At 39.3% G+C, this 13833-nt stretch overlaps 1 protein-coding gene across 1 annotated transcript; it reads right to left on the reverse strand.

Moving 5' to 3' along the window:
* Positions 1 to 430: 430 nt before the first annotated feature.
* Positions 431 to 7650, reverse strand: LOC131245302 (uncharacterized). Its single transcript, XM_058244651.1, has 9 exons — positions 7492 to 7650; positions 7296 to 7374; positions 7122 to 7197; positions 3718 to 3802; positions 2175 to 2283; positions 2001 to 2089; positions 1853 to 1917; positions 1682 to 1760; positions 431 to 1037 (listed from the first exon to the last, which is right to left on the reverse strand). The coding sequence occupies exons 1-9, from the start codon at positions 7555 to 7557 to the stop codon at positions 855 to 857; spliced, it is 831 nt and encodes a 276-aa protein (XP_058100634.1). The 5' UTR covers positions 7558 to 7650; the 3' UTR covers positions 431 to 854.
* Positions 7651 to 13833: the final 6183 nt, after the last annotated feature.

Genomic DNA, 13833 nt, shown 5'->3' on the forward strand with positions numbered 1-13833 from the left:
TGAACCATCAGTGAATTGGCATTGCACCGACTGCTAGCTACGCCCTTTGTTTCAGCCGCCCATTGGTTTAATGCACTGGTCCACCTGATGAGTGGACCAGCTTGAATTTGGTCCAAGGCATCCGCACCCTGGTTCCCACCTGATGGACAAGGTGGTATTGTTGTGTGTTGGCAAGTAGATGGGTTAGCATTGCGTGAAAGATACCTCGTTTCAACATTGAGGCCTTGGTTTCGATCTCTAGTGGGGGTGGCTAACAGTGAAGTGTCAACTGACAGTGGGGTGTACTAACAAGCTAACAAAAAAAAAAAAAACGTAGATGGGTTAGCACCATGCATGCACACGGGGTGAGCGAATTTCTGTATAGCCAAAGGCAGAGAAGGCTGATGTATCTGTCAATCCAGGTAGTTGCAAGTAGCGATGGCTCACAAAATGAAAAGACGCTGTCGACATTTGCCAGGGCCTTTCTATTTCTACGTTCATCCATTGATCAAGGAGACAAAAAGGCGTACACAATACTAGTCTAAGAAAACAAACAAAAAATAAAATAAAATCTTTTTCTCCACAACGATACAAAATGATGGTGTGCGTGTGACCATATAACAAAAAAGGTCAGGCTTGCAACACCAGCACTTCCCAAGAGGTCACCCATCCTTAAAAACTTTTCTCGCCCATCTAATGGAAGAGTTCTGATGGGGAGCGGTGCACTAGTGCCAGCATGATTACACCCATTCTCCTTCACCATAACACAAAAGCCATACCGCTTTCGGTTGTATTGGCACAGTAAGGTGGGAGGCTCCACTGCCACAATGGCCAAAGCAGTTTTGTGTAACTTTCACATTGGCAGCTACCATCTATCAATTTGACTGCTTAGTAGTTGTAGTAGCGTGATCAAACTGTGGAATATCTTTCTGCTTCGTTTTCCTCTTGCGTTTATGGTTCTTGTGCTTTCCTTTGAACCTCAAACGCGCTTTCAGGCTCCTTTCCCATACCTTCTTATGCTTCTGATATATCAGCATCACAGCCTGTGCGTCCTCGATCTGAAACGACATTCCGCAATTGCTAAGCTAACGGTTCTTATAGCTCTTGTCATAATTTCATTAAACAGAGATATTTCAAATGATCTATGAGGTAAAATGGCAGATAGAGAAACACAAGAATGCCCTTGCAATTCCAAATGTTTGAAATTCATGTGTATCTAGTGAGATCAAACAAACTAAACAGCAATAGTTGTGTAAGTGGTAGAATCTGCTGATGTGGATTGTACACTTTTTCTCAGTAATTTCACACAAACTAATGGCTCTTTTGCATGTTACTTATGATGGTCAGTTTACTAGTCCATGGACCACTACCACATCTGGGGCCTCCCTCAGATATTGGAACCATCCACCTAGTAAGTCCTATCGCAGATGGATCATGATGCAAAAGTTATACTGAACTTATGTCTGCCCATCCAACTGAAGGACTTCTATATGCTGAGACTCATGTATCATATATTCATGAGATTTTAGCGTGGTCCCCCCAAGTTGGGGTCTAAAAGATGAATGGTTTCCAAACATGGAGTATGGGACCCATGCGTGGAGTTTCAAGACCCCAAGTACAGATGGCCCAACAGTATCAATCCCCTTCCCTTTTACCTGTCCAAATAAAGGCATCTACCATCATATGGTGCTAAGGGACTTACTGAGCAATGCTCTTTTTGTTGGATCTTGACGCCGAGAAACTGAGTTGCAAGAACCCGAAGTGCCTGTTTCCGCCCTTCCCTGCAGCATCAACCACGCACGTTAGCAGATATGGTAGAATATTAAAAACTTAAGACACTCAAATACTGATTCCAAAATCTGAGAAGTAATACTTTAGAAGGGGCTGATATTCTGAAGTATCCCGCGTGTCCTTCTTTGGATGACTCAACAACAACGCCTGTTACCAAACTTGAACACATTCACTTCAACAATTTCGATACCATTTCAGTCACAAATACATTAAAAGCCAAGGCTGTCCACCTTAAGATCATTGTGCAGAGCATGGCCCACAAGAATTCTTCCTTTAATCAACTCTGCCACTTTCTTTTGAACAGCCTGAAAGTCCTTAGCTGCAGATTTCTTCACTTTAGATAAACAAGGGGAGAACTGAACAAAAACCAGTTGCAGTTTAAGAGAAAAAATAACAAAGTCAACCTTTTCTTAAGTTGTGTGGTCGGATCCCACTAATTTCTGTGCGGAAGTCAACAACATGTTCTAAGGGGCGAACATACTCATCATATAGGACATTTCCCCATGCATTCACCTGTGATAACAAGTATAGCTACTTATCAATTGTCATATAAAAAAAACATAAACTAAACCATATAACCAATCCTTCTGTTTCAAAAAAAAATAAAAATCATAGGTCGAACTGGAACACCATGTCCGCATTCTCTCAAATGGCAACAAACCTCCTCTTTTGTTTCTTCTCACATGAAACCTATTTAGGTCAACTTAAAGACCAAAAACAAATATGGTATGGAAGGTCCAATCAACTCTATCCCTGGGAATTTTTTCTTAAATAGAATATTGCATCAATTGAGATGTGTGGCAAACTAACATCGTCCAACTTATTCATCTAGACACTTGAACATGTTTATGCCTAGATAACCAAATACAAACATTTATACAGACTTAATTAGCAGAATGGGGATATAACCCACAATTGATCAAAATTCAGGATATGGAAATGAATACGCATACCCATTTCATAACATGCTAGTTATATTAAGTTCTATGGATTTTATTAAAAACATGTGACCTAATTTTTATTTTTATTTTTAGTTTTGTTAAAAAGGACCATTGCATTTTAATCTAGCCTTCCAAGCACAATGAAACTACTAATATTTATGGCTTTCTGCAGATTGAGTAATTGAGAGTAAGACTAGGTTAAAATATACACCATAAGTATCCTGTACCAGTATCAGTACCGTATTAGTCTGGTATGATATTCAGCATACAAAAGTATTCAGGTATCATAGGTTGATACAGCCTTTGAGGGACATGCATCTAGGACCATATAGACTTCTAAATATGTTCTTTCCAAGTCCGTCTTTCATTTTTCTGATGCAAGTGCATGTGCTTGGATTCTCTTCCAAGGGAAAATCATATGGTTCAAACATCAATCTCATTTGGAATTGACAAGGTACATCGTCTAGGACATATGATTTTGGGGGTTATGATTGGTATTCAAACATCAATCTCACTTGACACAGTTTTGTAGTGCTTTTCAAGTTCAGCTATTCATACACATTTTTTGCTGTCGTTAAATTCAGTCTCAGCAGCCAAACAATATTAAAATCTTGATGACAATCTCTGATAGCAGCATCCAAGAAATTGCTGACATGACTGCCCACATCCATAGTGTTTCAGCATGCACAAATGGCAGGAAAAAATACTGACAGATTAAAGATAAAGCTTCATACTTGACCTTTTTACATCATAAAAATCACAATAACACTTTTTTTCCAACGACCATAATAAAAATCACAATAAAACTTTTTTCCTACAACAATATCACCCATATTCCCTAAGCACACAATAGAAATGCAGTTTAGCTCAATAAAAAGTGGCAACCACCCTCTCCCTCGCCCAAAAAAAAAGTGTGCAAGTTTTTCTTTTTAACAAAATCAAGCATATATCATACATAAGCAGCCACAGTTATGGGTGAGATATGTTAAAAGGAACATAATAGTACCAGTGTGACCCGTCCAAGAGCGCTTTTATTTCCCTGGGAACTGACACCAACCATTTCACAATCCATGGCTATTGCATCTGTTAAGCTGACATGGAAACGGAATTAAGAATGATCGTTAGACTTCAATCAAATGGGTGTTTCATACAGTTAAGAACTAGACATTCTTGATAGAATATCATGATCCATGTTATTCAGAAGCCATGAACAAGGTTAGACAAGATGTTACCAACAATATACATACACAATAACCAACCACTATAACTACAGACAAATTGCAGAACAGCAGAACAGTGACAACAAGAACACCACAAGGTTATATCATAAGGCTATGCAAATGATGCTCAAGTAGGTCATATTTCGTCATGAAGAAAACAAGAAAAGTAATGAAATCGGTTAAAATTTTACATAGCCACCTAGTGAACCTTTTTCAATGTCACACGTCCTTTCCAAAGGCGAGATCATCTTGCACCAACCGGGCAAAACAATAGTTCACAAAACAAGTATCAGGTACTGGATATCAACTTAGGTTGTGTATTATCCCATCAACTCTTGCAAAAATTGTGCTCAAGACATGATTGGTGACAAGGGGGTTCAGGTTGTTGGAACTGAAGCCCCTCCTGCACTTTAGTACTCATGAAAGCAAAGTCAACCATCATCCAGACCCCCACACCTTCACCAATAGCCAGACGGCCAAAGGACCTACTCCGAGCGAGTTTTATAGGGTGGCAGAGTACAGGCCCCAGGACAATGTCGCTGTAGGGGTTCTGAGCAAGTCCATTCTTTACGTAGCAGTTTGGCAGTTTATGTAATGTTATGACTGGGCCGACTACAGTCAGTGTCTTTTTGTGCTCACATGTACACCTCATTCAAGTCGGGCCAATTCAGCCCCAACTTGGACAAGGCCTGACACAACTCAGGCTGAATGAGTCAATCCAGGTCACTGAGTCTTTCAACAATCTTTTGTATTGATCAGTTTCTGTCAGCCTCCATCTTCTTGCCGTGACCACCTTTCCTCTCATATGAAATAAAACCAATGTACACAGAGTTTCATGTTTGTCTAAATGCATAAAGAACAACTTTGATGGTAGTACGAAAGGCAACCCATCTCCAGCTGGGTCAGGTGATAAATGCAAAAGAGTCGAAGCACAGTAAGTATAAAATATGAAACATGTGACTGGCACTAACTGGCCAGTGGCAGTGACAAATGCAAAAGAGTTGAGGCATATGGAGTATTAAATGGAAAAAGGCCCACAGCTCAGGCTTATTGAGAATTACCATCCGGCCATAGAAGGAGGTTTCAGTATAGTAGAAGGCCCTTCTAGCCTTTGATTATTATTGATTTATTTGACAAGATCTCCAATATTGCAGATAAGGCTGATGATTTGATGAGAACTCCAATTAATCGGGATAAGGCTTAGATGAAGAAGAAGATGATAAAATATGATGTTCTCTTAAATACATTTTTACAAGAGAGAGAGCAAAAAAAGAATTGTCGTTCTCTTTCATCTGGACCATTCAATCGATTGGCCACTCCTTGGATTTGTTGCAGCACAAAAATGATGCAAAGAGCAGGTGACAGAAACTTTACAAGCAATCCCATGACCTTTTTTACGATCAATAGTGTCCAACAAAGGAGACCATTGATGGGAAGATCCACATTATCCAAACATTGTTTCTTCTTTAATGGACATCTGATGGATGAGTGTGACGTGAAGAAGACCTTTACTCAATTGACCCACATGATGAACAGGATTTTTAACTCACAACGGATGCAGTATCAGCTGGCAAGTCTGCAACAATAGCTCGTATAGAAAGAAAACAACGGAAGATAAAAGCCAAAAAGAAGAAGAAGAAGAAGCACCATGTGAATGGTGAAATTGTAAATTTTTGGGCTGGCATTTTCATCTTTTAACCTGTTGAATTCACAAAGGGACTTCTTCTCAGAAAACTTTCAATGGCAGTTTTGTAATTTATGAGAGGACTGAACAACTACCGAAGTTGCTTGAAACAACCATGCTCTTAGTATTTTACCATTGCCTAATTCTGCAGAGCAAAAGAATTTGTGAGACCAGACTTTGGTGTGAGTTTGCTACAGCACGGGCAACAACACATCCACTGTTTACGTGGCATACATGTGTGTCAATCCAGAACATCTAGTGGCATCCATTGTGCATAGTGCAGAGCTTGAAAATCAGTAAATCACAATGACATCCGTAACCATCTTATTTTACCCATCGGATAACAAAATCACCATCTTCTTTGAAACCCACCACTCGATACCAATTGGACGGTGAGGATGGGAGTGAGGATTGACAGATCAGTGTGACTTTTGAGCCATGCTCCATCCATGTATGCCACATATACTGTGGACAGGTTACTGCCATTCCATTAGTGGTAGCAAAATAACACAGTAGTGTGGCCTGTAAAAGGGAGTACATTATATTCCACCCTACTCACATAAGATAACTATGAATAGTGCCACGCATGGACCGGGCCCCAACCAAGCAAAATCAAAATTTTGAACAGTGCCCATCTGATTGGTTCAAAACCTGGGTGCATATGAACTCGGGGGCCTGGCATGTTGATAGACCTAACTTGGTTACAAATCCTTATTTTAACCTGAATTTGGGTCTGATTTGGCAGAACTTTGAATGTGAATAGTGTCATCATCGTTGTCATCATGATCATCATCTAAGCCTTATCCCAATTAATTGGGGTCGGATATATGAATCCTATATGAATACTGCTCCGCCATTCCACTCTGTCATGGGCCAAACCTTCCATTAGACTATAGGTCATCAAGTCTTTTCTTAGTACCTCCACCCATGTCCTTTTAAGCCTTGCCCTTGCCATTTTCATTTTACAACCTTCAACTTGTACCAACTCACTCCTTCTAACCAGCATGATTCTTGCTCTCCGTTGCACATGACCAAACCTTCTAAGTCTACTTTTCCTCATCTTATTACCTATTTTTGGTGCCACTCGTAGGTTCCCTCAAATGCATTCATTTCCATGTCTATCCTTCCTCATCTTGCCACTCATCCATCTCAACATCCTCATTTCATCTAAACTCATCCTATGAACATGTTGTTCTTTAACTGCCTAGCATTCTGTCCCATAAAGCATGGCTTGTCTTATATCTATCTTACAAATTTTCCTTTTCAGTTTAAGTGGTACACAACGATCACATAAAACTCCAGAAGCATATCTCCATTTCTTCCACCCAACTTGAGTTCTATGAGCAACATCCTTCTCAATCTCTCCAATCTCATAAATTGACCCAATATATCAAAAGTGGCCATTCTGGGAAATGTCTTTTTTCTTTTTGTTGAAGATTCATTCTGGCAAACTTCTTGCGTGCACGCGCGCGCGTGTGTGAAAGAAACATTCCTATCGATATTCACCTGCAATCCGTATTCGTTGGCCTCAGCACTGATGCTGGAGAATCAGGCTCCGAATCCGGCCGCTCCTTGCGTTTTCCTGCCAGAAATTCAGAAAAGAAAGAAAAATAAAAGCGAGGAATTGGAACAAATGCAGATGGAAGTGGAAGGAATCTGTTGAGGGTGTAACGTTCTCACCTAAAGAGGTTTCTAGAGTTTTTCTATCGGAATCGTGAATGGACGATTCTGATGGTTTGGGGGGTCTGCTTTTCAGTTTCTGCAAGCAAAAGCAGCAGTGTTTCAATTTTTATTTTTATTTTAAAGGAAAGAGAGAAAAAAAAGAAAAGAAAAGCAGAGAACTGTGTAGAGAGAGGAGGGTTGAGATTGAAATTACTTGTTGGAGTTGAGCCCAGTTGGGATTGAGGAGAGAGCGCTTAGGGTTCGTGGCTTCGCTGCTCATCGCTACTCTCTGTTCCGTTCCTTCTTCTCTCGTGATTGAGGAGCGGGAGCGCGAAAGCAAACGGTCCAAATTAGGTTATATTAGAACCCGTTGCGTTAAGGGGTCGTTTTGATGGTCATAGAAGGAGCAAGGAGTAAATGATTTACTAGAAAAGTCTCCTTCTCATTTACCAGTAAAAAACAGAAAAAAACCGGAGAGTTTTCATTTACTAATAAATGAAGAGACTGCAACCCTAAGGCCTAAACTATAAAACAAATTTCATTTATCATTTACAGGCTATCTAAACATTGTAAATTATTTACTAGTAAAATTTACCACTTAAAGCTAAACAAACAGGCCGTAAATCATTTACAACCATTGAGTAATTCACTAGTAAATCATTTACAATGTAGACCATTTACCATCATCGAATGACTCTCAAAGTAAATGGTCATCATAACAATCATAACTTCTGCATTTCTAACTGCCTTATAAATGGATATCAGTCTAAAATTTTTATTTCTAACCATCCAATAAATGGCCCTAGGTCAAACATTTCGATAACCAAGTGAGTAATTTTTAATTCATGGTATGCCCATAATTTAGAAGGTTTAGTTTGAATTATTCATAAGCCTAAATTTTAATTTAGGCTTGTTTCATTGTCCATCATACTCGAGGTTATTTGATTCTTCATTTCATACGTAAATCTTTATGGAATAAGTAATTATTATTTTTTCACCCCATTATTTTTAGATGTGTAGCTATTTTCAGTTTAAAATTTGGTATAAAAGTATTTGCTTAAATTTGCAAGGCCTATCATGATGTATGTTGTCGACCTATTTTATCAGAACATTTTAGGCATGAACCAAAATATGACACGGATCCAACAATAAGTGGCCTACACTAAAGGAAAATGGTAGCTTTAATACGTCCGCCATTGAAAGATGTTTCTTTTACGGCCCCAAATTGATGTTTATTTGTCATTTAATATGCAGGGGAAAACACAAATATAAGCTTGATACAAAACTTCCAGCGGCCCCAAGAAGTTTTTAATCATAGCTGTTTGATTCACACGGTTTCCTGTGGTGTGATCCATTTAAGCTTTGGATCTGCTTCATTTATGGGCTCATGCACTAAATTCAACTGGCATAACGGATAGACGGTGTGGATAAGCCACATACATCACGGTGGGCCCCACATTTATTCCGCAGCCTCATATTTGGAAAAGATATGGTAATTACTTAAGCAAATAATCATTACCCATTTACAAGTAATTACTACCGACATCAAAAATCAAACAAGCCCTCCAAGTATCCCTCTTTCTTCTTGTCCACGGAAGGAATATTAGGTACTACCGTGCTTGTCCAATAGGTAGGGCTCTGAGGGGCCCACTATGATGTATGGGTTTTATCCACACCGCCCATCCATTTTTTCACGTCATTTAAGGAAACAAGCCCAAAAACGAGGTACATCCAAGGCTCAATTAGACCACACCACGAGAAGTGTCAGTGATGCCCAATGTTGAAACCTTCCTAAGGCTCACCATGATGTTTATTTGCCATCCAGCCCCTTCATAAGGTCACATAGACAATGATGAAGAAATGAAACCCACGCATCATGGTGGGCCCCTCAAAGCACCTGCCCGTGCTGAGCTAGGGACATGCGAGGGTAGTACCCAATCCCCATCCCTACCTACCCACCCAGGTCTGACTACAGAAAACACCAATGATTTAGGGCTCAATGGGTACTGGAATATATGGGGTATCTAATGGACCCGGGATTTTAATCTGGTCCATTTTTTTAGAGCCATCAAATAATAGGTTAAAATGCAGGTCTTGCCTGTTTGGACCTAGTTGAATTTGAGTCTGCTTGCATTCGGGTTGGCTCACCAATTTAGACCTGATTAAAATTGGCATGGGTAATTAAGGTCAAGTCAAGTTAATTTTAAAGGTAATATTGTATAGTATTAAATATCTATTGATTATTTTAGCATTGTCAAAGGTTTTCTAAGCAAGCCACATGTAAGAGAGGTCATTTGCACCACACATATCAAAGTGACATGTATATGAGGTCTAATTGACTGATTGGGATGTGGCCAATCCTGTAAATCCTTCTAATTGGCCTGAACCAAGTTTAGAAACCTAGATTTAAATACCTGATGGATGCCCCATGGAAATGGTGTATACTTGGATTTCAGTTCCAACAAGTGGGCTGTGTTCATGTGTGAATTAATCCATCATGACCTTTACATTTTATGGGTAGTAGAAAGATGATTGGAAGAGATAGCAAACAACATTCCCCAAGAGAAAAAAGAAAAGAAAGAGAGAGCTCAGGATTGGAATTGAGCTTAGTGCCCCTCTGTAGATTGATATCGGGTTTAGCATCCGGCTTGGTGGTCTGTGTCAAAAGCTCAAAATCTATGCTTGCCATCCAAAGAAAAGAGTCCGAAATAATGACTAGAACCTTCAGCCTGCCGGATTTTTGGTGCATGGTTCACCCATAGTTAATTGTTATGAATAAATAAAAACTAAAACTCCGTATAAGAGGATGTTCAACTAGGTTATGTCAACTTTATTCACATATGAGATCTTACTTTACGTAGCTGTTCAGTAATTAAATTAAAATATTTAGATTAATAATAAAAGCAAGCACTGGTTATGGACTTTTTCCTCCTTGTATAAGGTTGATCCGAGTCTCGTAAATGATGAAAATGGTAGACTAGGCAAGTGACTCAGCTCGGTTAGCCTGAGTTAATCAACATCACTGGGGGAATTTTCTAAAGAGTTAGCTCGATAGCTTGTTAAGTGACTCAGAGGAGACTTTCAGGTTGGCTCATTGAATTTTAGAACTATGGGTTCATGACACAACATAAAAAACCTATAAATCGTCAGTATCACATGTGCCACGTGCTTATACCGTATATGGGCCCATGCTGTCTTTTGGGTTTATTAAATGAGATTGTTAGTGTGAGCGACTATTTGAATAAAATTAACCCCTTTAGTAACAAGTTATGTTATACTGGTGCTTTTAATGAAATCATATGCATAAACCAAAAGGAGAGAGAGAGAGAAATAAAAAAAATTAAAAAACAATGACCTTTAAAATATTTATTGGAAAAGATGATGTTTGTACCAAAATATATGTGGATTAGATGGATGGTGCTAATATTGCCACATGTCTTGAGAGATATTCAAAGAACACTTGCGTTGGGAATTCGAGGATCGGTTAGTCTTCGAGTACTTTGGGTACTTTGTGTATTTTGAGTCTTTTGGATAAAGATGAGTGGATACTTCTACCACAACAACCTCAAAGTGCATCCCCATAGTTGAAATCATGGCTAATAAAGTGTAAATGATATTTTCCCAGCTGGCTACACACAATAAAGTTACATGGATGAATAGTTATACTCTCATCTCTCATCTTGAAGCCTATAAATACTAAAAGCGCATTTAAGAAAAGAGCTTATCTCCAAACCCTACAATGAACACAATTATTAATTCGTTGCGACGCTGTGTATCTAGGCTTAGTCTCTCCCTCCTCAATAACAATAGACCTTAGTATAGATTAGGTTCAATTTATCTTTACGTATGTGCTGAATAGCCTTAAGTCGTAGTTAGCAATTGTAATTTCCTTCCATTTACACATGCATATTGGATATGAAGAAAGATGATAATTTAGAAACCCGTTCACTTATGCTCCTACATTAGGTCAAATATAATTGTAATTCCTAATACTGCCTCTGCTTCGCTCATCAGCACATTGCTCTTAAAAGCATTTGGCTACTCTCAACTAAGTGGGCGATTCATATAATGGTAATTCATTTGCATTTTTCTCCAACGCATATATTTTTTTTTTGTTAATTCCGACTATACAACTGTTGCACCTTTGCACATTATTAGATTTCTAATGTAAAAAAGAACTCATTTGGAGGAAAAGCTCCAACCTCCACCAATCATCTAAATAATAAGCGCACGACAGTTAGCTGAATAAACAAACGGTTGAGACACGACTAAGCCTCGCTCTATCTCGACGCCAAAGATCGGTGGTCATCGTTTGAATCGGACCCAATCAATTACAGCACGCCCGCAACCCTTGCATGTGTTCTATGCGGCTGAATTCGAGGACCAAGAGATGAAAATACTCATGCAAAAAATAATAATGGCAAGTTTATTGCGACTTTGTGAGCCTCGATGTGAACCATGTGGTTGTCTTTCTTAAGTTTAAAAGGGTATTTTAATCACACTATGAATCATCTTATCTAAAAAGGTCTGAAACACATCACAATCATTTACAATATGATACATGAGAACTTAGGAAAACTATGGTAATGTATCTACAATATGTGACCATTAGAAAGGATTGATATACAAAGAATTCAGGATAATTTGTCCTAGATTGGTGCATGTGGACAATACCGGCTCATGTCAAATGTGTCACAAGTGTGTGTAATTTTAAGCACCTCACAAGTACTTGGGGTGTCAACACATCAGGTTAGGGTTGGGTTTATCTCTATCCAAGCACGGCTGCATTGTTCACCTTAAGCCCAAGCTTGGCCCGAGCCCATGACAAGCCTAAATAGTCCAATCCAAGATAACATTTACGCAAGGCCTGACCTGAGCCTATAAACAACTTCTAACATAGGCGTTTAGATCTATCTTCTCAATCACTCTTTCCATTCTACATGAAATAAAGATACAAATTGATAACTCATATTTCATAAAATGGATAGAAATACCACTCTCTCATTTCATAGAGGCAATTTTTCAAGTTGATTTATTTTGAGATTGACCAAATGCCCAAAATTTTCAACATAAACGCACACACGTCAATGTGTACATCCACTGTAAATGAAACATATGATGCAATTCATGTCCTGCGGCTCACTTATGTCACAGTCCATTGTTACATTTTGAAATTATTTAACACTTTTAAAATAATTAATTAATAATATAATTTTAATAGCCTGTGCTGACACAACTAATATTATTATTATATTATTACACAGCTTTTTTTAAATACAAAACACCACTCACATAGGGTCTAACCTTTATCTGGAATTCGATCCTTGTGCCATTGGCTACTGAATGAAATGAAAGGTCACCTGATATAAAAATAAAGCCAATTCACGAATAAAAGTAGGATATGATGTGAATATCATTTGACAGCGTAGTACCACACAGTGCTATTGTGGCCCATCCAGTGAGTGGATGGGCCTGATTTTCACGGTGTCGCTCTCCGTTTGCAGCAATATGATATTCTAGATACCCAACAAATTGGTCCACAAAATGAATGGCTGGATCAGAACATATAATACAACTGTTGTATGGTATCATTTCTCTTGTTATATGGGAACAGGATTCTAATCCATCTAAGCTTATCATCCGTCCATATCACTAGGACACTGACATATGATATTGCGGCCCAAAATTCTTCTCAAAGTGGAAGAAAAGGAGCATCATGTAATGGAGAATACATTCGTCCTGAATTGGTTAGAGATAGACATCGATGCGACCCTGCACGTCATGTGGACAGCAGATTTTCTATCTTTCAGGGGCTACCTCCGAGAAGATGGAATGTTAAACGAACTCGATCCAGTGATTTTTTCGGCACACACGAGGTGGATCCAATCCGTTCATCAGGCGGATTTCACTGTGTAGATTCCTTGACCCAATTAACTAGGCCAGTGCCTATTAGGTGGGACGCCGATGCACGAAGCAAACGGACGGTTATGATAATTCCGTTAGCTTTCCAGCCCTAATTGACGACTGAAAGGGCATACTCGTGGTGGGCTGCACATGATGAATGTCCCGATGCTCCATAAGCCACAGTGGGCCGTGCGATTGAAAGTTCTGTGTCCGTCCATCTCAACCGAGCGCGTGCATTCAATTGTCCGCGACTCGCGTGGAGTTTTGCTAAGCCCACGCACGTGTGCAACAAAGCTCATGTACACGCCACATGTGTGCCATCATGGCACGATAGGTCCTAGATCCAATCCACCCATCAGAACTGCACCATTATATTGATGCTCTAGCTTGATAATCAGATCATCCACTGCTCATATGGGGCCACAGTCTTCAAAACAAATGTTCTAACGGCCGTATTTTTTCTGCCTCAAGTCTGGCCTTACTGACCAGATCACCCACGTTATTTTTGGCCAGGGCATGCTCAAAGTGCCCATACCCAATGAATGGGCGTGGATTAGCTGTTACCCTTACTGTGTGGAGCCCACCTTTATAAAAAAAAATTTGTATATCCACGCCGTCCATCCGTTTCCTCAGCTCATTTTAGTAGGTGATT

This window comes from Magnolia sinica, chromosome 5 (genome assembly GCF_029962835.1).
Source record: "Magnolia sinica isolate HGM2019 chromosome 5, MsV1, whole genome shotgun sequence".
NCBI lineage: Eukaryota > Viridiplantae > Streptophyta > Magnoliopsida > Magnoliales > Magnoliaceae > Magnolia > Magnolia sinica.

What these genes read in the sequence shown, in the direction of transcription:
- LOC131245302 (XM_058244651.1), bottom strand. Translation starts at nt 7,557, where the DNA reads ATGAGCAGCGAAGCCACGAACCCTAAGCGCTCTCTCCTCAATCCCAAC. An exon ending in AACTCTAGAAACCTCTTTAG is followed by an intron (nt 7,198 to 7,295) that starts GTGAGAACGTTA and finishes AATTTCTGGCAG; the next exon opens with GAAAACGCAAGGAGCGGCCG. An exon ending in GAATATCAGCCCCTTCTAAA is followed by an intron (nt 1,761 to 1,852) that starts GTATTACTTCTC and finishes TTGATGCTGCAG; the next exon opens with GGAAGGGCGGAAACAGGCAC.